The sequence below is a fragment of the Lissotriton helveticus genome, chromosome 6, assembly GCF_964261635.1.
Source record: "Lissotriton helveticus chromosome 6, aLisHel1.1, whole genome shotgun sequence".
NCBI lineage: Eukaryota > Metazoa > Chordata > Amphibia > Caudata > Salamandridae > Lissotriton > Lissotriton helveticus.
The window spans coordinates 195,621,563-195,645,223 of NC_136067.1; the positions used below are offsets into that span (position 1 = coordinate 195,621,563).

The 23,661-nt window shown below is 48.6% G+C and overlaps 1 protein-coding gene across 2 annotated transcripts in view; it reads left to right on the forward strand.

The window, feature by feature from the left end:
* Window positions 1–6,529: 6,529 nt before the first annotated feature.
* Window positions 6,530–23,661, forward strand: part of LOC144761283 (cysteine-rich secretory protein 1-like) — an 84,322-nt gene continuing 67,190 nt past the window's right edge. The window contains exon 1 of one of the 2 annotated variants that reach the window (XM_078646730.1): window positions 6,530–6,676. Coding sequence is in view for 1 of the 2 variants with exons in the window: in XM_078646729.1 (XP_078502855.1) it covers window positions 10,152–10,215 (64 nt within the window). In the remaining variant the exon portion in view is untranslated. Of the gene's footprint in view, window positions 6,677–6,737; window positions 10,216–23,661 lie in introns of those variants that run through there. The other variant, XM_078646729.1, reaches the window with a different exon arrangement.

The window sequence follows — 23,661 nt, forward strand, 5'->3', positions numbered from 1 at the left end:
TGGCAAGAGCGGGCCCAGCATAAAGAAATGGCCCGGTCACTGGTTGACTCCACCACCGTAGTCCTCCACGACCTTGAAGATTCTAGAGGAGCCGCGGGAGTCTCCGACCCCCGATGGGGAATGACTGCCATGATCGCCCGTGGAGTGACGAAACTGTATCCGCGGGACGTCGGCGCTCCCATGCTGGCGCCAGCCTCACTTTGAATTACTAGAATCCTGCAGACCTCAGTTCCGGTGAAAGCACAGTGTGACCCGGTAGGAAAAATTGTTGCACCCCCTCCCCTTTTTGACTGATAGTTCAAACCACCGATCCTTTCCTTTGCCCTTTTAACGGAACTTTGGACTGCCTCCCCCTCTTTTACATTTTCTAGAGAAAACAAAACATTAACCACTACATTAGCATAGCAGTTGACACCAGAACTGTTTTCAAATTTAAAACCAACAACATCTTCAACAGAATCCTTTTTGTTTCTGCTGTGACCCTGCTACAGCACAGGCATTGTCCCCAGCAGTAATTCTGCAATGCCGGTAAGAATAGCTGTGGTGCCTACTGGACTCACTCACCCCCGCGGCGCCCCACGCCGTTATTTGCTGGGCGGCAACTTACTAGACATCACTTTCGTGCCATCTAGATTTCAGCGCGTTCTGCTGCCTTGGAACTATTCGCACAACAGACCGCTACTGACAAGAATATTTCATTATTGGTGCTGTCAATTTCAATAAATCTATTGGATAATTCAAAAGAAATTGCCACGGTCTCTTCGTTGTTTAAATGTTTTTACTGTTTTTGTTTTGTTGTATATATTTATATGTTATTAAAGTTTTATATTCCTACTACTTTGTTGGAGTGCTATATATTTTTAATGTGACACATAATTGTAAAAACTTTGATGTACAAAGAGTCATTCCTGGAATCTTCCGCTTCAGGCTCGGTCCCCTCCCCAATCACAATACAGGATGGTTTTCAGATAGTAGGAACACGTGTGGTGTGACGGATCTCATCGGGTGTGGGCCTTGATCTACTATAACTCCTTTGAAGAGGGGTGATTCTTTACAGCTGGGGCCATAAACTACATCTGCAGGGCTAGGTGATAGCCTGGACAATCGGACACAGAGGAAGAGGAGTGTCAGAGGGTGCGGTAGTGAATAGGGCGAAAGGGAGGTGTCGGGCGGGCACAGAGTGTGATTCTCAGGGAAGAGCAGCGCAGATGGGGGGAGGTTTATTGCCCATGCATAAGACATAGAGCGGGGGTGACCAGTGCCTGGGGAAGATGCTTGCGAGGGTGAGGAGCCATGCTACGAATCGACAGCGTGCAGAGAGTGGGTCTGGTCAAGGCATCTAAAATGGCTGCCGTGCACGACAAAAGTGTGGCATTTCAAAAAAGGCAAGATGGCGCAGACAATGTTTTTCAACACTTCCTCATTTCCTTCGAATCGAACGTTAACAGACGTTGGGGCATATTACCAAAGTTAAGCGATATTTATCGCTAACGATGCTTACCAACGAATTTTTTACCGCTAAGCATCGTCAGAAATTATCGAAGATAAACCTTGCTATTATCAAGGTTTATCGCAAATGCGATAATAAACGGCCGCAATGCATGAATATCGCTAAAAACTCCGCGATATTCATGCATTACCGAGCTAATGCTCTTAGCCATGTTATCCACCTCCCATTGGATAACATGGCTAAGAACTGCTCAGGGCAGGTGTTACTTTTTGGAGATATTCGCGCTTAGCGCGAATATCTCCAAAAGTTGGTAATAGGAGATAGATATCTTGCATGTTGTAATGCAAGTTATTGTGGTATATGGAACTCATACCATAATCTCTCAGGAAAGCAGAAACTGATCCTTTTGGGACAGCCTAAAAAGGCCTAGGGGGTGAGGAGTACTCTACTTTGCCCCCTTTTCACGTTCTGAACTATTTTATTTTACTCTCTTCTGTAATTACACAAAATAGCAGCGATAAGATGCATCGGAGACACACAGTGAGAGAAAGGAGGCCGGAGATGAAGAAGAGATGTCAAATACACATTGGAGATAATATAGTGGCAGAAGGGAAGTAAATATGAGTAAACTTACCATGTAACATAAAAATGTTGCACTCTATACTATAAGTCTCATTTTATACTACAATCACTTCGCTACAACCTCATAAATTAAAAATAAAAATGAATAATGTCTCAAACGATTTCTAAATATAAATTTATTCTTCAGAATTTTCTAAATTTGAAAGAACTAGTAACATGTCCTCATCAGCAATTTCCTCATGAAAAGTCTGCAATGATGATTCTTCTAACTCTATGGTCTCCAAACATTCGATAAATTCGCCATCAACAGATTGATCAAAAAAATCATTCAAGTCATCTCCTCCTTGTGACAATATTTCATTATTGGTGCTGTCAATTTCAATCAATGTAGTGGAATCATTCAAGTCATCTCCTCGTGACAATATTTCATTATTGGTGCTCTCAATTTTAATCAATGTAGTGGAATCATTCAAGTCATCTCCTCCTTGTGACAATATTTCATTATTGGTGCTGTCCATTTCAATCAATCTAATGGAATCATACAAGTCATCTCCTCCTTGTGACAATATTTCATTATTGGTGCTCTCAATTTCAATCAATGTAGTGGAATCATTCAAGTCATCTCCTTGTGACAATATTTCATTATTGGTGCTGTCCATTTCAATCAATCTAATGGAATCATACAAGTCATCTCCTCCTTGTGACAATATTTCATTATTGGTGCTCTCAATTTCAATCAATGTAGTGGACAATTTAAAAGAAATTGCCACGGTCTCTTCATTGTGAGCCATTTTATTTTGAAATTGCTTGCTGTAAATTGCAGAAAAAAATAATCACTTTCATTTATCGTTTTTAGTAATACATAATATAAAACTAACTTTATCAAGTATTTAGTATAACAGAAGGACTGCAAATAAATAACAGAAAACATTTTTCAAATTATCTTCAAGTGTACAACATAGTTCCCCTTACAAATTAACAACTCACCTTTTTAAAAGTAGGAGAAGTGTTAGTACTGTGTAAATCAAACACCAGAAATTCACCACCAAAAATTCCTCACAAATGTACCTCAGACAGTAGTATCACAAAATGGCTGTGGTTTCCTCTCATTTGACATATATACATAACCAATTAACTTTCATCACACACAAATACAAAACCAAACTAACATTTTAATTGGTTCTAAATTTCAACACTTTCAAATGTGTTTTCCCCATGCAATTTTCCATAGGACATTTACATACGTCTACAGCCTGAATGGCTGAACGGAATTACACCAAACTTGGCAAAATGGTACATCAAACCGAAGAGGTCAGGAAGGATCTACTATGCCCCCTTATGGTCATTTCCCCCTTCGCTTTGGCCTCCTCTTGTCTCTCAATCCTACCGAGAGACAAGATGGCGGCCGCTACGGACTGTTTGGAATGTTGACAGACGCCGGAGAACCAATCAGCTTCGCAAAGCTCCGTAACGCGAAAAGTACGCGAAGCGGAGCGCTGTTACAGATATATATCTTTTTTGAACGTTAATTTCTCAAAATCCACTGGAGCACATATATTGAGACCTAGCAAAGGCACATCGGGCTACCAGTCCCTAATATTTTGCCAAGTTTCGTGCAAATCCATTCAGCCGTTCGATTATTATTATTATTTTTTTTTTTGCCCCGCGGGACCCTTTTAAAATCTCCACATCAAACGTAGGGGGTCAGCGAGGATCTACTATTCCCCCTTATGGTCATTTGCCCCTTCGCTTTGGCCTCCTCTTGTCTCTCGATCCTACCGAGAGACAAGATGGCGGCCGCTACGGACTGTTTGGAATGTTTACAGACGCCGGAGAACCAATCAGCTTCGCTTCACAAAGCTCCGTTGCGCGAAAAGTACGCGTACTGGAGCGCTGCCCGGTCCGCTGTTACAGATATATATCTTTTTTTAAACGTTAATTTCTCAAAATCCACTGGAGCACATATATTGAGACCTACAAAAGGCACATCGGGCTACCAGTCCCTACAATTTTGCCAAGTTTCGTGCAAATCCATTCAGCCGTTCGGGCTAAAAGTGAGGCCAACCGCCCTATGGAAAACTCAATGTTAAAAACACGTTTTGGGACCCCCCTTTTTTCTCGGCCCCCCCTTGACGAACCCCCCCCAAATTTTTTAAGGGCTGCTCAGAAACAAAATGTGCCATTTTCCTGAAAATTTCAGCCAATTCCGTCCACAAACGCCAAAGTTATTAGACATAGAATTTTCAAAAATCCCATAGAGAAAAAATCCTAACTATATATACCTACTGGCGACCGCCAGTAGGTAATATATATATATATATATATATATACATATATTCACTGAAAAAACTGTAGGTTTCATGGCCGTTATAGTTAGAATTTAGCATTTAAAAAAACTTTGATAATCACTGCCAAACCATAGGTGTCAGGCATGTTATAGCTATGTTTTTTTCAGTGAATTTCAATAGTTTTTTAATATGAAACTTCTAATGAAAACGTGCCTCAATCCTATGTTTTTTCAGTAGCCCACCAGGCACCTCCAGTAAGTGCCACAGAGCTGCATTGCAGAGAGGTGCTCTTAGGCCACACCCCTTTTTACACCAAACTGCAAACACGGCTTCTGGCGTACTGTTGCTCGATGATGAAATTCACTTGTGTCCTGAGGTCCTCAGGACACAAGAGGAACTCATAGCCCCACCAGCAGTGTAACAGAAGCCGCGTTTGCACAGCGGTGTAAAAAGTGAGTGGCCTAAGAGCACCTCTCTGCAATGCAGCTCTGCGTCGCTTACTTAACGTAAACAGAGCCCTGGGGAGGTGGTGAACCCCAGGGCTGTGGGGGGGGCAATGGGCCCCCTTGGTTTATTCTGAAAGCCACAGGAGATGATGGTCCCTGGGGCAGCATGGGGGGATTGGGACCCCCCTCGCATTTTCTTTACAGCCCCGGGGAGGTGGCGGTCCCCAGGGCTGTGGGGGGATGCAGTGCCCCCCGCATAAAATGTAATAAACCCCAGGAGGTGACAGTCCCAGGGGCCACCGCCGGCCACAGCTAGTTAATTTGCGAGTGCCCCCGGGACCTGGCCCACGCGGGGGCTTTTTCAAAATGAAGCGCGGGAGCCCACACTTTTTTTACAAATATAATTTTGGCAGGATTCGCGATCCCAACGCGATTTCCTTGTGGGCCCCCTGTGCAGGCCTAGGGGGTCAGGGTATTTTTACCCTGGCCCCTTTTCTTGCTTTTTCACTGTGTTTCACTGTTTTCTTGTGACTCGTTTCTACAAGTCACAAGATGGCTGCCAACACTTCCTGGTTTGGAGGGTTGTCAGCCAATCACAGTGAAGCTCGTGCTCGGGAGGGTTTGCGAATCCACCACTGTCCCAGATATCGAAATGTTTTCTTTTTCTATTTTCTCAGAAACTACTGAACGGATTTACACCATTTAAAAAAAAGGTCATTTTCTGAACCAAGACCTCCAGTAGGTAATATATATATATATGTATATATATGTGTGTGTGTACGCATATAAACACTTAAAACACTTAGATATTAAAACCTTTAATACTTTCATATATTTACCTTTAAAACTTCAAAAATGAATGTGCCTTATCAATCGTGCCTTCACAACCAAATGTAGTAATGGCATGCATGGTAAAGGCATATTCGTTTTATATCCTGTGTGGTAAAGTCTTGTGTAGTAATGTTGCTTAAGTCTTTAAGCCTGCATGGTAACGGCATGCCAGGTTCTGACTGCGGGGTTAAGGCTGTTTCATGTAAACATTTAAAAAAGCATTGTGAAACCGGTACGGTTCCTTCTTTACGGATCCAGTATCTTTCTCAAACCGTCCATTTGCAATTTCCCATCTTTTGGGCAAGGTTTGGACTTTTCTCTTCCACTTTTTTCACAATTGTACTGAAATTAGAGTATACATGTTAACATTTCAAGACATTCTGTGAATTTCAGTTCGTTTTGACATAGTAAACAATTTAACTATCTCTGTTTGAATTTGTGGCAGGAGCTAAATGTGCATTATTTTCTCTCCTTTATGGTATCCCTTCTTCACTTGTTCTTTTAAGCTGGCCCAAATGCCTACTGATCGACTGTTGATATATGTTTCTAAGTAATGCAATTTAAGCACTGTACCACCGTATTTATTTTCTTTGAAGGCATGGAATGAAGAAGCTGCGAAGGGTGCCGAGTTTTCTGCAAATCGATGTATATTTCGGCACGTACCAGAAGACAAGAGAAATATTTCTAGTAAGTAAGATATTGCCTTACATATTTTTCGGAACATCAAAACCCTAACCACCAAACCACAAATGTAAGGTTCTCTGCGAAGAAATATGCATGTGTAAAGTGACATTTACTTATAATATTCATACTACAACCTTTGAATTCATTCAAAAAAAGTTTAAAAAAGACTGTTGTGATTACTAGTGTCCCTTCCAGGACACCGTACGCCCTGTGCCCACGTCACCAGCTGTCTCTGGAATGTTGACAGATGACAGCAAGTGGCAGGCTTGAGCGTGTGTTGGTGTATAGCATTAAAGAAGTTTAATCAACATACGTGTCAGAGGAACTTCTTAACAAAGTTGGCGATGAGGACAACAACACAGGAACCCACTAAACAAAGCTGAATGAAAAAAATCGTGAGTGAAACGAAATGAAAATAAAGTAATGAAAGGATAATTTAAGTAAAATAAACGGAAGATATAATGAATTTAAGGAAGACTGCAGTGTAAACGACAGCAAAGGTTTGGACCTGGACAGAATGAAAGATCAAAAATAGTATATCCATATGTGAGACAGTGCTAAGGCAGAGTTCAACACAACTAAAAATGATACAGCGTGGTGAAATTATTTGAAGGAGAACATTGAGGAAATAGTTCTGTTTCTCTGTGAGCCTGAAGAGACGTTTGCCAGTTGTATCTATCAGCCGTTTGGAGCATGTCAGTGATTTGACAGTTTACAGCTGAGCGCAAGTCTCCTCAGCAGTGTGCCTCAAGCTGACTGAAAAGCGCGTCTACGTCACGCGCAGGCGGCCATTTTATAGAATAAACAAAACGCTTTGATATGAAGACTCTGTACCGGCGAGGGAAACGAAAGTGTTAGAATAACTATAGGAGCACCACGAGTAAATTATAAACTTAAAGGATAAAGAGGCTTTAAGCTAGCAGATATTACGATTTGTACGATAAACCTGACAACAAATAAAGGAACTAAAAGTGCAACACTGCCACCTGCTGGAAGAAAAGATAATAACTTTAGGAAAAGGAAAGAAAATACAGAGGTCATAGCCAGTGTGAAAAAAAGGAATAAATAAGTAGGAAAATAATGGCATCAGGGTATTTATGGAACTTGACACCACCACAAGCGTTCCTCCCAGGAAAAGGTGAACCTGAAGTAAAGTGGGAGGAATGGAGGGAATATTTCTTAAACTACATCTCTAACTTTGAGGATGATGATGAATTCAAGGCAGAGAAAAAGTATAAAATACTACTACACAGTCTGGGAACAGGAGGAATTAAAGTGTTCAAGAGCATCAATAAAAAGACGAGGGGAGAAGGAGAAAAGGACGTGTTCGAGAACGCTATTGATGACCTAAACACCTACTACAAACCAACTGTATGTGTGGGTGTAGACAGGTACAAACTTTTTCATAGAAGACAAGGCAAAGAGGAGTCAATTGATGACTATGTCGCGGCATTAAAAAACTGCCGTTTTGGGGACTTGCACGATGAATTAATAAGGGACCAAATTGTAATGCAGGGTTCCAACAGCAACATCCAGGACAACTTGTGGGCAAAGGGAGAATATCCCTTACAGAACATAATAGACATCGCAAAGAAAGCGGAACTAACAGGAAGGTGCGCCAAAGCAGTAATTGCAGAAAACAGTGAAAAGAAAGAAGGTGGAACAGTAAATAAAGTGACTGATGTTAAGAAAAACAACAAGACAGGCCAGACATTCAGCAGCTACAAACCAGTGCGAGTAAGAGCACAATACAGTGACAAACGGCGCTGTTACAGATGTGGGAGCACAAATCACATGGCTGATGATAGAAGTTGCCCAGCACATGGTGCAAAGTGCACGAATTGTGGACTTATTTGACACTTCCAAAAAGCATGCTACAGATGGGGTGCAAGCAAAATAAAAATGGTTGAATGTGAGGAACCTGACAGTCGAGAGACAACTGAGGACGAAGAAGAAGACCTGTTTACACTTAGTATCAAGGATGAATGCGTGAAGAGCGTAGTAAATGAAAAGAGAACAAGAACCAGAAAGCCAGTATGTGAGATGACAATAGGAGGAATTGAAATCAGCATCGTAGCGGACTCCGGATCTCCTTATACAATTGTTAACAATGAGGTGTGGAAAGAGAAGTTTGAACGCACTTAGGTATACATCTGGACAAAGCAGACATCAAAATAAAGACATTCAATAATGACCCAATCGAAGTCTGTGGATTTAGGAAATTGAAATTTGCCTTCAAGGGAAGCGAAGCAGTTTGCAAACTCTATGTGTCAGCAGTAGGACCGTCTGTTTTGGGCTGGATGGACCAAGGGGATCTAGGAATAAAACTTGACCCCACCAAGGCGGATCCATTCTAATAGTGGATGACAATGAGAGTTACAGTAAAGTCTTATTGGAAAAATTCCCAGGAGTCTTCAATGGCAAGATAGGGGCACTAAAAGGATATGCATACAAGATTGTTCTAAAGAAGGATGCAGTACCTGTGATGCACAAAGTACGTAACTTGCCCTTTTCAGTAAAGGAAGAAGTGAAGGAACAACTTGACAAACTGCTCATGGAGGGTGTTATTGAACAGGTGGAAGCATCTAAATGGGTTGCACCTTTAGTCGTAGCGAAACGGGCAGATGGCAGTTTAAGATTGTGCATCGACCTACGTGACCTAAACAGAAACATAGTAGTAGAACAATATCCGTTGCCAAGAATCAACGAAATGCTAGCCAGAACAAAAGATGGGAGGTGGTTCTCGACAATAGACCTGAAGGCCGTCTATCACCAGGTACCTCTCCACAGAGAGAGTAAGAATCTGACCACATTTGTGACGCCTTTTGGGTGCTATTGCTTCAACAGAGTTCCTTTTGGCCTGGCATCAGCCGCTGCCATGTTTCAAAGACTGATGCAGAACATCTTTGCAGACCATCCAGACTTGCTAATGTTCCAGGACGATATCCTCGTCATGGGAAAGACTCGTAAAGAACACGACGATAAGGTACATCAAGTTCTGGAAACACTAGCTGCAAAGGGTTTGACGGTGGAGCACAAGAAATGCAAGTTCGCATGTCGCAAGGTGAATTATCTGGGGCATGAATTATCAGGAGAAGGAATAAGCCCCAAAAAGGAACTGTTGGAAGCCATCAATGATGCACCTGAACCAAAAAATAGAGAGGAACTGAGGTCCTTCCTAGGATTAATTGAATTTTATGCGAAGTTCATAAAGAACTTTTCACACAAGATCTACCCACTAGGCAACTGATAAAGGAAAGGAACAAGTTCATTTGGAGTGACGAGTGTCAGAGTACTTTCGCAGAGCTGAAGAAAGATTTATGTTCAACTGTTCCATTACAAGGTTTTGACGCCAGACTTCAGAATGTAATAACAACGGACGCCCGCTGCAAAGGTTTAGGAGCTGTACTAACACAGAGAGAGGTCAATGGAAAGGAGTGTACCATTGCCATTGCCTCACGGTTCTTGACCCCAAGTGAGGAAACATTTTCGGTCATAGAACAGGAGGCATTGGCGTGCATATGGGCTCTGGAACACTTTATGTTTAAAATATTTTATTTGGTGCAACATAAAGGGACAAACATACAAAATTTAGGAGGTATCACGTTAGTGCGGACCAGGCCATGCCTCTAGCGTTATATCTGCAAAGGACAGTTCGATCACGGGCCAGTCCGCCTCAGCACTGAACGATCTTCATCGTTGCAATGATAAAGGAACCTTCCCTCCTTAAACTCCCCCCCAACCCCAACACCCGGGTCGCAGGATCCCCAACACCCCTACCCCCCCCTTGCCCACCCCCCATCGTCCAGTGCGCAGGTCATCTCCCAGCTGTCTACCTTGTTCACCCTTAGCGAGGAAGGAGAGTCCCTTATGTGCTCAGGAGGTCGGTGCTGCAGGACTCGTGAGCCTCAAGAGGCGAAAGTATTTAGGACAGGTGAGTTCCTTGAATTCAGTGAGCAGTAAAGAGTGGAACGGGTGCCAAAGATCGTTAAATTGCTCTGTATCCCCCGCTACCGTGAGCAACAACTTCTCCATGCCCAGTACATGCCATAATCTATGTAGCCAGCCCGTGAGAGAGGGTAGTGTGGTAGTGCGCCAGTGTGATAAAATGTTCTGAACTGCCGAACCCAATGCAATGGCTATTTGTCTGCCCCTGCGTGATCTGAGGGGATACATCAACCCATTTGAAAGCCCTAACAGGGTATATGCGGGGAAGCGTGGCAGTTCTGTGTCAAAGTGTGAATCAATGTCATCTAGCACTTCCTTCCAGTAGGGTCCTAGGAGCGGACAATCCCATAGAATGTGTGACAGTGTGCCCCGGTGTCCGCACCCTCTCCAACAGGTGTCGTCCCTGCTACGGTCCATTTCATGGAGCCGCTCCGGCGTATAGTACCAGTAGGTGGAGACCTTAGTCATTGTTTCAGTGAGGCCCATGTGGTATGCCGAGTGTCTCGCCCTGTAGGATATTTGCTCCCATTCTTTGTGGCTCAGTGCCCTGCCTAATTCTCGCTCCCAGCGCTCCCTCCCCGGGTTGTACAGGTGCGAAGAGAGTGGTTGCAGTAGCCGGTAGAGATCTGTGATCAGTTTTGTGTCTGATGTACGTGTCGTAAGCCATTTCTCATATGGGAGTAGTTGTCTATCGGCCGAGTCCCGTACCTGCGGGTGTAATGCCCAGTGACGAGCCTGCATATAGCCGAGTCTCTCAGATTCAGGGAGTGAAAACTCCTGTCGAAAGCACTGGAAGGGGATGATTCCTTCCGGGCTATACATATGACACAGGGCTTGACATCCGGCCGCTCGCCAGTGAGTAAAGGCCCCTTTTTCCATCCCTGGAGTAAAATCCGGGTTATCCACCAACGGTGTGAGTGGTGACAGGAACGTAGTAAGGTTATGGGCAAGGTTGGTTGCATCCCAGACCCGCAGGGGTACCCTGGTGACAAAGGAGGCATACACATTCGCGGGCCGGTGAGGCCGGCGCTGAAACAGGACTTCCTGCAGGGGTCGGCCCGCCACTGCCTGATCCTGGAAGAGCCAGTGCTTATCTGATTCCCACCTGCTCCATTCAACCAGATAACGCAGTTGCGCTGCTTGGAAGTACTTGCGTAGGTCCGGTATTCCCAATCCACCCGCCTCCGGGGCTAGCATGGAGAGAGTCCTGCGCATCCTGGGCTTCTTGCCTTGCCAAATGAAGCATGAGAGATCTGCCTGTAACTGTGGGATCCACCCGACCGGTGGCTGGAGCGGTAAGGCCCGAAACAGGTACAGAACCTGTGGTAGGACCGTCATTTTGACAGCAGCAATTCTGGCTAACCAGGACAGAGTGCTGCGGTTCCATCGCCCTAGTTCCTCCTGGATCTTCGTGCCCAGTGCAGTGTAATTAGCCGTCACCATGGCCGGTAAGGTAGGGGCTAGTTGTATCCCCAGATAAGGCACCAGCTCCGACGTCCAGAGCATGGGGTTTCGGCCCCGCAGATAAGATTTAGTGGCTGGGGTAAGGGAGATGTCCAGAGCCATCGATTTCTCCATATTTATTTTAAAACCCACGACCGCTGCAAAGGAGTCCAGCTCCGTAATGCATGCCGGAAGGGCCGTCCGGGGCTCGTCTAGCAAAAGTATAACGTCATCCGCGTAGAGGCTTACAGCGTGAGTAAAGCCCCCAAACCGCACCCTTGTCACCGCCAGATTGGTACGCACCCGTTGGGCGAATGGTTCCATATATAGGGCGAATAGCAGTGGTGAGAGCGGGCATCCCTGCCTGGTACCTCTCTCGATGTTGAAGCTCCCAGAACTGTAACCATTCACTCGCACCACCGCAGTCGGTAATCTGTAGCAATTAAGGATCATGGAGCGGAACTTGTCACCTATGCCCGCCTTCATTAGGACCCGTTCGGGATAAGGCCAATGCACTCGGTCAAAAGCCTTCTCGGCGTCCACCGCCAGCATCATCCTCTCCCCAGGGATCCGGGTGGCCTTCTCCAAGAGGTGAACGATCCTCTTGGTGTTGTCCACCGTCTGCCTCCCCGGGACAAACCCCGCCTGGTCCGGATCTATAAGTCCCGGTAGATGGGGGGCTAGACGTGCCGCAAGGATCCCAGTGTACAATTTAAGATCCACATTCAAGAGGGATATCGGCCTGTATGAGCCACAGTGCATCCGATCCTTCCCAGGTTTGGGGATAACCGTGACTGAGGCCCGCAGGAGGTCAGGTGGAATGGCCCCGGGGGCAGCGAACAAATTAAAAAGGCGGGTGAGGATTGGGGCCAATGTCGTGCAGAACGTTTTATAAAAAAGCTAGGTGTACCCGTCCGGACCCGGTGCCTTGCCATGTTTGAGTCTGGCGATGGCGGAGATGACTTCCTCTATCCTAATTGTCCTATCTATGTGCTCTGCCTGTGAGGAGTCTAGGGAGGGCAGGGTGACTGAGTCCAAATATGTGGACATTGCCAGGTCATCCGGCGGATCTCCGGCATATAGATCCGCGTAGAATCTGCGGAATGTTTCAGCTATGTGGGCGTCTTCCGTTACAACCGTCCCTGAGTAGTCAGAGATCCCTTTCACTTGCTGACTCTGATGCGCCACCCGAAGCCTATTAGCCAGCAGTCTGCCACAGCGGTCCCCCCGGTGTAGTAGGCATGGCGTAGGCGCAGCGCAGCGTACTCCGCGTGGTCCAAATCTAGGGCCGACAGGAGTTTTCTCGCCTCCTTAAGCTGCCTACATATTCGGGGGGCTCCCGTCCTGTTCGAGCTCACAGACCCGGTGGGTAAGTTCATCCCTCTTGGTCTGACGTTCCCTATTTTCAGCAGAGGAAATCGCCAAAAATTCCCTCCTAAGGACTGCCTTCAAGGCCGCCCATTGCGTCGCTAGGGTGGTGTCAGGGTTATCGTTGTGGGACAGGTACTCTCGGATCGCACCCTCAATTCGATCAACCACCACCTTCCTGTGTAGCAGAGTGCCGCGGAGGCGCCATATTCTGGGGGGATTAACGACCGGCGGCAGAGACAGAGTGGCAGGGACCGGGGCATGGTCCGATAGAGACAGCACTCCCAGTTCCGACGCTGAGACCAAAGCCCGCACCGGAGTCGTGACCAGGAGATGGTCTAGCCTCGCATACGTCTTGTGGGCATGGGAGTAATACGAATCCCCCGTTCAGTGGGATGCATATGGCGCCAGAGGTCGTGTAGGTCTACCTCCGCTAACTGTGCCTTACACCCAGTTGAGAATTCCCCGACCTGCGGGGAGCGTTGCGCTGATCTATCCATGGCCGAGTCAAAGACCATATTAAAGCCACAAGCACTGAGTGCAAGATGTGTTCCTGCTGGTCGTTAGGGCTATACAAGGACCCAATTGTGTAGGTGATACCCCCGATCTTAAACCGATATGCCAAAAGTCAACCTTTGTGTTCTGCATGTTTGTGGAGGACTTTCCCCCTAACGTGTCTGGCACCAGGATTGCCACCCCCGCCATCTTAGTGGTGCAAGAAGAGAAAAATTGTGTCGGGAACGTATGTGAGCGCAGTCTGTGAGTGTCTCGGGATAGTAGGTGTGTCTCTTGAAGGAGACAAACATCAGCCTGGGTGCTTTCTAGGAGAGACAGGATCGCCCGCCTTTTGACCGGATTGTTGAGGCCCCTAACATTAAGGGTCACCACCTTAAAATTGCCCGGAGGCATAGGAGAAAGTGTAGGTAAAAGCGCAGCATCCCCGCCTGAGCGAGGCAAGGTATATGAATGTCAATAAAGCGCGTAGGACCTGCATAATGCACTGGACGACCCACCCCCTCCCTACCAACCCCCTAGCCCCTACCCAAAACTCCCCCTCCCCACCCCTCCATCCCTCACTCCCCAACCAAACACCAGAAACTCCCCACCATCCCTCCCCCGTCCTCTGCGGTTTCCAACAAATCCCAGAGCATCATAAGCAACCCCAACATTCCCCACCTCCCTCCTCCCCCTCCCCGCAACAAGTCCCAAGTTCTCATAGTCCCAGTCCGGTCCCTCAAGGACAAGGCTGTGGTTGGTTACTGAAGTGGACGTCCCGCCACTGCACTCCTGTCCACCCCCCCACCCCCCAAACCCCCAAACCTGCGTCATAGAAAGGCTGCATCGATCTCCCCCCGGAGTCATTTTAAGCTGTCAACGCGACATCATTAGTGGCCGTGTCCCTGGCTGCCTCCTGTACCGCTCTGTCCATGCCAGACCGGATAGTAGGTGAATCTGGGTGGGCGGATGAGGCAGAAGACCGGCTGTCTGGGACCCGCTGCCAGCCGTCCCTGGTGGTGCGTCTGCGACGCGGTGTAGGTGGATCCTCGTCCGACGCGGTGATGCCCAGTACCTCGCATGTGTCCTGGAGGGAACGGAGCTGGTGCAGGGTGCCGTTCCATCGGAAGATAAGCCGGAAAGGGTGCCCCCATGAGTACTGCGTTCCATGGCTTCTCAGAAAGTCAGTCGCAATCTTAAATATCCTACATTTTTGGAGCGTAATCGCCGATAAGTCCTGGAAGAGTGCGACCGGGTGCCCTCGGAAGTGCAACGACTGCTGCCTCCTAGCTTCACGGAGGATTCGCTCCTTAAGCGGGTAGTCCGGCAGGAAGGCCAGGATGTCTGGTGGCGGTGCCGAGGTCCTGCGCGCCAGGCCCACTCTGTGCGCTCTGTCTATTCTGATGGGAAAGTCCTCCGATTCCCCAAGTATTTCCCTGAACATGCACTGTAGATAATTGGCAACGTCCTCCCCTTCTTCCTTGGATGGCACTCCCCGGACCCGGATATTGTTCCGACGGGACCAGTTCTCGAGGTCTTCATTGTGCGCCTGGAGGTCCAGTTGTTGATCCCGTAAGCGGAGCACTTCCTGCTGCAAGTGTTCGATCTCTTCATCTCTGGAATGTCCAGCTCCTTCCTTGGTAGCCACTCTCTCGCCCAGGCTATCTACTTCTCTCTGGACTTCTCTGACTTCTCCGGCTACCTCCTGTTTCAGTGTCTGGAAGTCTTCTCGTAGGGAACTGAATAGAGATTCCAGGAAGGATCTGGTGACCGGCGGTTCCCTTCCCTCCGCTTCCAGCGGACTTCTCGAGGGGCCCAGCGAGTGTTGCCCTTTGTCAGGTTTCGTTGGCCCCCTGTTCAACATTTCGGGCAGTGTCCGTTCCCCTTTCTTAGTCCCTCTGTTGCTAGCCATCACTGATGTTGGTGGTGCGTGGGCGGAGCTGCCCGGGCGGCAAGGCCAGTGCGAGGAGCGGCGGTGTGCAGGCTAGTGTCTGACCGGGGGGGGCGCGTCCTCGGACTCCGCTATGCAGCCCACCTCCCTTGGCCGAGGTTGTAGACCGACCTTTCCTTCTGGAGGGTCACCAATCCTCCCCAGGTGCAGTTCGTCGTTTTGGGAGGCTATGCTGGTGCAGTCGGGACCTCCGAGTCTCCCGTCCCTGCAGACCGAGACCTCTGGCCGGTGCTCTGCGTCTCCTTCATGTCCCAGCTGCACCCTCTTAACAATGCGTAGTTGGGTCCCCTTCAGTGCTGAGGCCGTATCAGCAGGCCGCCATCAGTCCCTGCTCATTGAGCCCATCCAAATGTCCTCATCAGAGTCAGCCTCGTGCCCCCGTTGGCCCTGTGGAGTGTTGATAATGTCCCTCCGGGCGCCCGCTGTGTTTCGTCCCCTACTGGTACTCAGGCCGGTCTCGCGCCTGGCTGCGCCCTGGCGAGGCCCAGATCTCCGGGTGGGCCTGATCCTGAGCTCACTCCCCTCGCCGGCCGCTGTACATCAATGCCCCATGAAGCGCGTTCTCCGTAGCTCTCCCTACCGTTGCAGGCTCCTCACCTGTCCTCCCCTGGTGGCCGGGTCGGTACACGCTCAGGTCGTGGCGGAGGGATCGGCCCGTTCCAGCTGTAGGCCGCGTCCCCGGCCTCGCGTGAGAGCCTCACGCTGGTTGCGTCACGTCGGTGCTCCCGCCGGCCCTCTCCGGTCGCCCTTTGGGCCCAGGGACCCTCAGCTCGCTGCACACCACTGCCACCGGGGGCCTAATTGGGACCGCAGGAGCCCGCTGTGTCCTGCCTTCCACCGGCACTCAGGTCGGTCTAGCGCCCGGTCACGCCCCAGCGAGGCTTCGAGCTCCGGGCGGGCTGGATCCTGGGTCTACTCCCCCTTCCAGCCGCTGTGTGCCAATGTCTAGGACGCTCGATCTCCGTAGCTCTCCCCACCGGTGCCGACTCCTCACCCGTCTCCCCCGGTGGCTGGGTCGATATACGCTCAGGCCGCTGCGGAGGGATCAGCCTTTGCCGCCTGCAGGCCGATACCCCGGCCTCGCGTATCAGCCTCGCGGCGGCTGCGCCGTTCCGGTGCTTCCGCCAGCCTTCTCCGTCGTCCCTCGGGCCCAGGGTCACGCCTGAGGCTCCACCAGCGTCACGCTCTCCAGTCGAGAAGGCCGCTGCAGGCCGGGCTACCGCAGTCGGGGTTGAGGACCCTCCCGACCACCAGCAGGCCCCCGCGCCAGGCCTCTCCTCCGCTCCGCCTCGGCCCTCGTCCGGTCGGCGCTCTGCTGTCGGGGTCCCGATGCCAGGGTCAGATTCAAGGTGAGCAGAGGGCGCTTCTCCGTCCCCGCAGCAAATGACCAACAGATCGGGGGGAGATTTGCGCTATTTCGTGGCTTAGGGGTTCAGGCCCGGGGGAGCTCGCAGAGAGTGCGACCGCTCACTCCGCCATCTTGGCCACGCCCCCTCTGGAACACTTTAGACAGTTTGTCTGGGGTGGCAGGGTTATTCTTCGCAGCGACCACAAACCTTTGACAAAAGTATTCACTACAAAAGGATTGTACAATGCGTCACCTAGGTTGGCGCAAATGTCCATGAAATTGTTGGAATACAACTATGTTGTGAAATATGTGCCTGGGGTAAGGAATGTTGTGGCAGACTTTTAAGTCGCAATCTTTTGCCAGGGCGTGAAATGTGTAATGATAATGATGAGGAGAGTGTCGCAAGCATAAAGGAAGAACTAGAGGGAATTTCACTCGATGAGTAGAATGTTGAACAAGACAATGACAAGACTTTGTGTGAGGTAGTTGAAATGGTAAAAAAAGGGTGGGGTTCTAAGAGTATCTTAACAGAGAAGATAAAACCCTTCTGGGAAGTAAGGGATGAACTATCCATTGAAGATGGGTTGTTGTTAAGGGGGGGAAAGTAGTACCACCTACGACACTAAGAAGAAGGATGCTGAACATTTGCCACTTGGGGCATTTAGGAATAGCAAAAACCAAGAACAGGTTTAAGAACAGTTACTGGTGGCCAGGGGTAAGCCTGGAGGTTGAAAGGGTTGTTAGGGACTGTCCCTCATGTTTAAACTCTGACAAAACACAAGTGACCCTGAGACCGCCATTGCAACCCATTCCCATGCCGTGGGAGAGAGTAGGGATAGACATCATGGGACCGATAGTGGACAATGGGGAACAAGTTTACATTGTTGTCCTCATTGATCACTTCTCCAAGTGGCCAGAAGTCAAATTCTTAACCCAACCCGACGCAGTCAATGTGGTGAAATGTATTGACAAAGTTTTCACAAGGGAAGGCCTTCCTAAAACCATAGTCAGTGACAAAGGCCCACAGTTCACCTCAGACACCTTTAAAAGTTACATTTTAAGAAACAAAGTGTGTCACAAAACAACATCTGTGTACCAACCCGCTGGCAATGGAGCGGTGGAAAGGCTTACCAGAGTCATAAAAGGGACAATTCAGTTGGCTAGTAACAACAACAAGAAATTGAGGCAGGAGGTGTGCAAAACAGTGTGGGCATATCGCATCACACCGTGCATTACTACAGGCCACAGCCCATTTGAACTGATGCGAGGTAGGACACCTTTGTGCAAAGATAATGTAGGATGGGCCAAGGCAGCAAAAAGAGTTAACTGGTCTGCCGAGCAAGTTGAGGAGAAGTTTAAGTTAAGCTAACTGCAAGGAAAGGTACGATGAGAAACATGGATGCAAACCAGTTACCGTGGAGGTTGGGGACGTGGTGAGGGTAAAGAAAACTGGACATGTAGGCAAGGGCAGGAACAGATGGACAGAGCCACTGGCAGTGCGGGAGGTGTATTGCAATTCAGCCTTACTCAGTGATGGCACAGTGTGGCACTTCTCTGCCCTGTCACCGTGCAAAAGCAAAACAGAGAGGCCAGAGGGTGTGACCCGAGAACAGACACAAGGCTTAGACAGAGCATGTTTGGAATGGTTAGATGAAGAGGCTGCCATAGGTTAGGTTAGGTTAGGCTAAACTTATAAAGCGCACTGACACCATAAGTTTCTTGGCGCTGAATAATGATTGTAAAGGAGGCAACCGAGAGACTAATTGGCAAAGAGAGGAGCCAGGTTTTCAAACTCTTTCTAAAACTCATTAGGGTGCTAGAGGTCTTGATTGCCAAGGGGAGGGAGTTCCACAGCTTAGGTGCCAAGTAACTAAATATGCGGCCTCCCAATTTTTTAAGTTTAACCATGGGGATGACCAGGAGGTGAAGATGGGCTGAGCAGAGGTTGCGGACCGGGCAGTGCTTAACAGTGAGTGACTTCAGAAAGTCAGGGCAGTTGCAATGGAGGGTCTTAAATATTAAGCAGCCAGTCTTGAAGGCGGCCCTTTGTTCAATTGCCAACCAGTGCAATTTGTGCAATAAGGGTTTCGCTGATTGCCATTACTGGGTTTTATGGATGAGCGTTGCTGCCTGATTTTTCACAATCTGTAGGCGGAGGAGCAAGGACTGCGGAAGGCCTAAGTAGAGGGAGTTAGAAAAATCAAGACAGGAAAGGACAAGGGAGATTACGGCTTGTACCAGTGCGGCATGCGAGAGCAGATGAAAAATGTTACTAATTTTTCGCAGCTGGAACATACTGGATGAAATAACAGCCCCTACATGGGTTTTAAGAGAGAGGTCAGAGTCGATAGTAACCCCTAGGCTCTTGACCGAGCCAGAGGGGCTGGGAGATGCACCCAGCTCCGTTGGCCAGAACTGTGGACCCCAGTGAGCCGCACTGTTGCCAGGCAGGATGAGTTTTGTTTTCCCCGGATTCAGTTTAAGTTGGTTGTGGATCATCCATTGCTGAATGTGGAGCATCACTGCTTGGAAATCTGATGCGGCATCGGGGGAGTCCAGGGGGAAGATGATCTGCATTTCATCAGCATAGTTGAGGACAGTGCATTTCCAATTTTTTAATGAATGGATCAATGGCCGGAGGTACAAGTTAAACAATAAGGGGGAAAGAGAGGATCCCTGCGGGACTCCACATGTCGTAAATACCTGAGTTGCCGTGAAGGGGCCTAGATTGACCTTTTGCCCTCTACCCGAGAGGAAGGACTTAATCCACTCAAGGGCAAGGCCCTGGATTCCAGCTTGTCCGACACGGTGGAGAAAGATGTCATGATCCGCCGTGTCGAACTCGGCCGACAAATCCAGGAGCACTAGTGGCTGCGGGGACCCCCTGTCCGCATTCCCCCGTAGGACATCCAGGACTTTCAGGATGACAGCCTCAGTAGAATGTGCTGGCCGGAAGCCTGCTTCATTAGGTTCCAAGAAGCCGAGGTCTCCATGAATTTTGACAGGCACGTAGTTACATGAGCCTCGAGAAGTTTAGACATGTAGGGCAGGAGGGAGATAGGACGGTAGTTAGCAGGGTTGACGGGATCAGCTCCCAGTTTTTTCAAGAGAGGAACTAATATCGCCTCCTTAAAAGTGCTGGGAACCGTACCAGTACTAAGAGAAGCGTTCAAGAAAGGGAGGATGCTATCAGGTAGGGAGGAGAAGACCTCTCTAAGAACTGAAGGGGGGCATCAATCCTTGGGGGACCCCGATTTAATACGGGTTATGAGCTCCGAGAGGATACTGGGGGTTATAACTGAAAATTGGGTAAGGGAAAAAGGATTAAGAGGGAGAGAATCTGACAGACTGGCAGAGGTGGGGGGAGGAATGGTGTTCTTAATATCCGCAATTTTCTGGATAAAGAAGGTATTGAGCGCGTTGCAGGGTTCTTGAGTAGGGGCCTGGGAGGGAAGAATTCTGTCATCCGATGAGAAGTCATTCATAATTTTGAAGATTTCTTTAGATTTATTATGGGCTGAGAGGATTCTTTCAGAGACAAGCGAGGCCTTCGCGCAAACGATTGCGTTTTTATATTCTTTACGGGCCATCACAAACAGCAATCGGTCCGAATTGGAATAACCCCGCCTCCAGTTACGTTCTAGTTGGCGTAGCTTAAGCTTTATTGCTTTAAGTTCCCCAGAAAACCATCGGTGAGTGTTGCCATGTCTGGCATGTACAAATTTAGTGAGGGGAGCAAACCTGTCACTGGCTGTTTGCAGCCATCTAGCAATGTCACCCTCCATAGAGTCAACACCTGATTCGGGGTCAATAATGGGACGAGTATTAGTCACAAAGTCCAGGAACCCTTGGGAGTCATAGGAGTTCCATTTACGGGACAGCCTACCTGCTAGAATGGGGGCCTTGGCCCTACCTTTGATTGTGATGGTAACCTCTATCAGGTGGTGGTCCGACCAGACACAGGGGGAAATGAGCGGACAAGATAATATTAGATTGTGAGTCCAAATATGGTCAAGAGTATGACCCTTAATATGGGTGGGTGCGGCGATATGCTGTGTCAGGTTGAGACTAGTTAAAATTTCAAATAGTTCTGTGGCATGCGGTCCGGCCTGGTCGTTGTCGAACCAGTAATTAAAATTGCCAAATATAGCGGTTTTAGTATGGTGAATCAGCAAATTAGCTACCTGTTCGCTCAGAGAAATGGGGAACGAAGGCATCGACTGGGGGGGGCGGTAGAGCAATACAGGAGCAAAGGCACCTGCATCAGTTTCAAGATTGATGACTAAATTGTCTACCCCAGGCAGAGTCAACGAGACAGTGGTGATGAATTTAAAAATGTTATGTATGACGGCTGCTACCCCGCCCCCGGGATGGCTAGATGATCGGTTAGCATTGAGGATGTAGTAGTCCGGGGGGAGGGCCGCCAGGACATCCGGATGGGAGTCAGATGTAAGCCATGTCTCAGTTAATCACCTTTTCCAAAATCGATTTTATCCACACTATGTGTGGGAGGGTATACTCAGACGTGAGTCCCTTGCTCATTGCACCATCAGGATTCAAGCAAGCCGGGCCGAAGAAGGCTGTGATGCCAGAAACCGGTCCCCGGAAGCTTGTTTCCTTCCCAGTATAAGAATTGGCTTGGTAGTTTGGTTTGCCCTGTTCCCATCATGCACTGGGACAGGAACAGACTAATTTGCATATAGCCAGGTTCTGAGCTGGGATGGTGCAGTGAGCTAAAAAACAGTGATGGATTAAAACCATGATCTATTGACTTGGTAAGAGTATTCTGCATCATTCAGAAACTCTGTCCATCACCTTTTCCAAAATCGATTTTATCCACACTATGTGTGGGAGGGTATACTCAGACGTGAGTCCCTTGCTCATTGCACCATCAGGATTCAAGCAAGCCGGGCCGAAGAAGGCTGTGATGCCAGAAACCGGTCCCCGGAAGCTTGTTTCCTTCCCAGTATAAGAATTGGCTTGGTAGTTTGGTTTGCCCTGTTCCCATCATGCACTGGGACAGGAACAGACTAATTTGCATATAGCCAGGTTCTGAGCTGGGATGGCGCAGTGAGCTAAAAAACAGTGATGGATTAAAACCATGATCTATTGACTTGGAAAGAGTATTCTGCATCATTCAGAAACTCTGTCCATCACCTTTTCCAAAATCGATTTTATCCACACTATGTGTGGGAGGGTATACTCAGACGTGAGTCCCTTGCTCATTGCACCATCAGGATTCAAGCAAGCCGGGCCGAAGAAGGCTGTGATGCCAGAAACCGGTCCCCGGAAGCTTGTTTCCTTCCCAGTATAAGAATTGGCTTGGTAGTTTGGTTTGCCCTGTTCCCATCATGCACTGGGACAGGAACAGACTAATTTGCATATAGCCAGGTTCTGAGCTGGGATGGTGCAGTGAGCTAAAAAACAGTGATGGATTAAAACCATGATCTATTGACTTGGTAAGAGTATTCTGCATCATTCAGAAACTCTGTCCATCACCTTTTCCAAAATCGATTTTATCCACACTATGTGTGGGAGGGTATACTCAGACGTGAGTCCCTTGCTCATTGCACCATCAGGATTCAAGCAAGCCGGGCCGAAGAAGGCTGTGATGCCAGAAACCGGTCCCCGGAAGCTTGTTTCCTTCCCAGTATAAGAATTGGCTTGGTAGTTTGGTTTGCCCTGTTCCCATCATGCACTGGGACAGGAACAGACTAATTTGCATATAGCCAGGTTCTGAGCTGGGATGGTGCAGTGAGCTAAAAAACAGTGATGGATTAACACCATGATCTATTGACTTGGTAAGAGTATTCTGCATCATTCAGAAACTCTGTCCATCACCTTTTCCAAAATCGATTTTAACCACACTATGTGTGGGAGGGTATACTCAGACGTGAGTCCCTTGCTCATTGCACCATCAGGATTCAAGCAAGCCGGGCCGAAGAAGGCTGTGATGCCAGAAACCGGTCCCTGGAAGCTTGTTTCCTTCCCAGTATAAGAATTGGCTTGGTAGTTTGGTTTGCCCTGTTCCCATCATGCACTGGGACAGGAACAGACTAATTTGCATATAGCCAGGTTCTGAGCTGGGATGGTGCAGTGAGCTAAAAAACAGTGATGGATTAAAACCATGATCTATTGACTTGGTAAGAGTATTCTGCATCATTCAGAAACTCTGTCCATCACCTTTTCCAAAATCGATTTTATCCACACTGTGGGGCCGATTAGGATGGCGGACGGACTTGCGTCCGTCCGCCACCCTTGAGGAGGAGGGAACGTCCGCAGGGGCTGCGGCGTTCCCTCCGTGCTGATTAGGATGTGACCGCCAGGGTGGCGGTCACATCCTCTATATTTAACATTGCGGCGGGTGCAGCTACAAGCTGCACCCGCCGCAATGTTAAAAAAGCATGTGTTACATTTACATGCACAAAGCGGCAGGCACCGCACGGTGCCTGCTGCTTTGTGCACGCAAATGCAGGGGGGTACCATAGGTACCCCCCATGTGCACCCCCCACCCCCCATTCACCCAGGGGACCCGCAACGGGCCCCCAAAGTGAATGTCCGTATGCTTTTCCATGGCGGAAAAGCCGCCGTGGAAAAGCAGTTTAACACAACCATCATAATATGGCGGACGGTGTCTCATAGACACCGCCTGCCATGTTATAGCTTTTCCGCCGCGGTCGGAAGCCGACCGCGGCGGAAAAGCGGCGGACGGAATTCCAGACCCACCAGCCATCCTAATTTGGCGGTGGGTCTTTGGAGCCTCCGCAGAGGATTTTCCGCCTCCTCCGGGCCGGAGGTGGCTTCCGCCGGCCCGGAGGAGGCGGAAA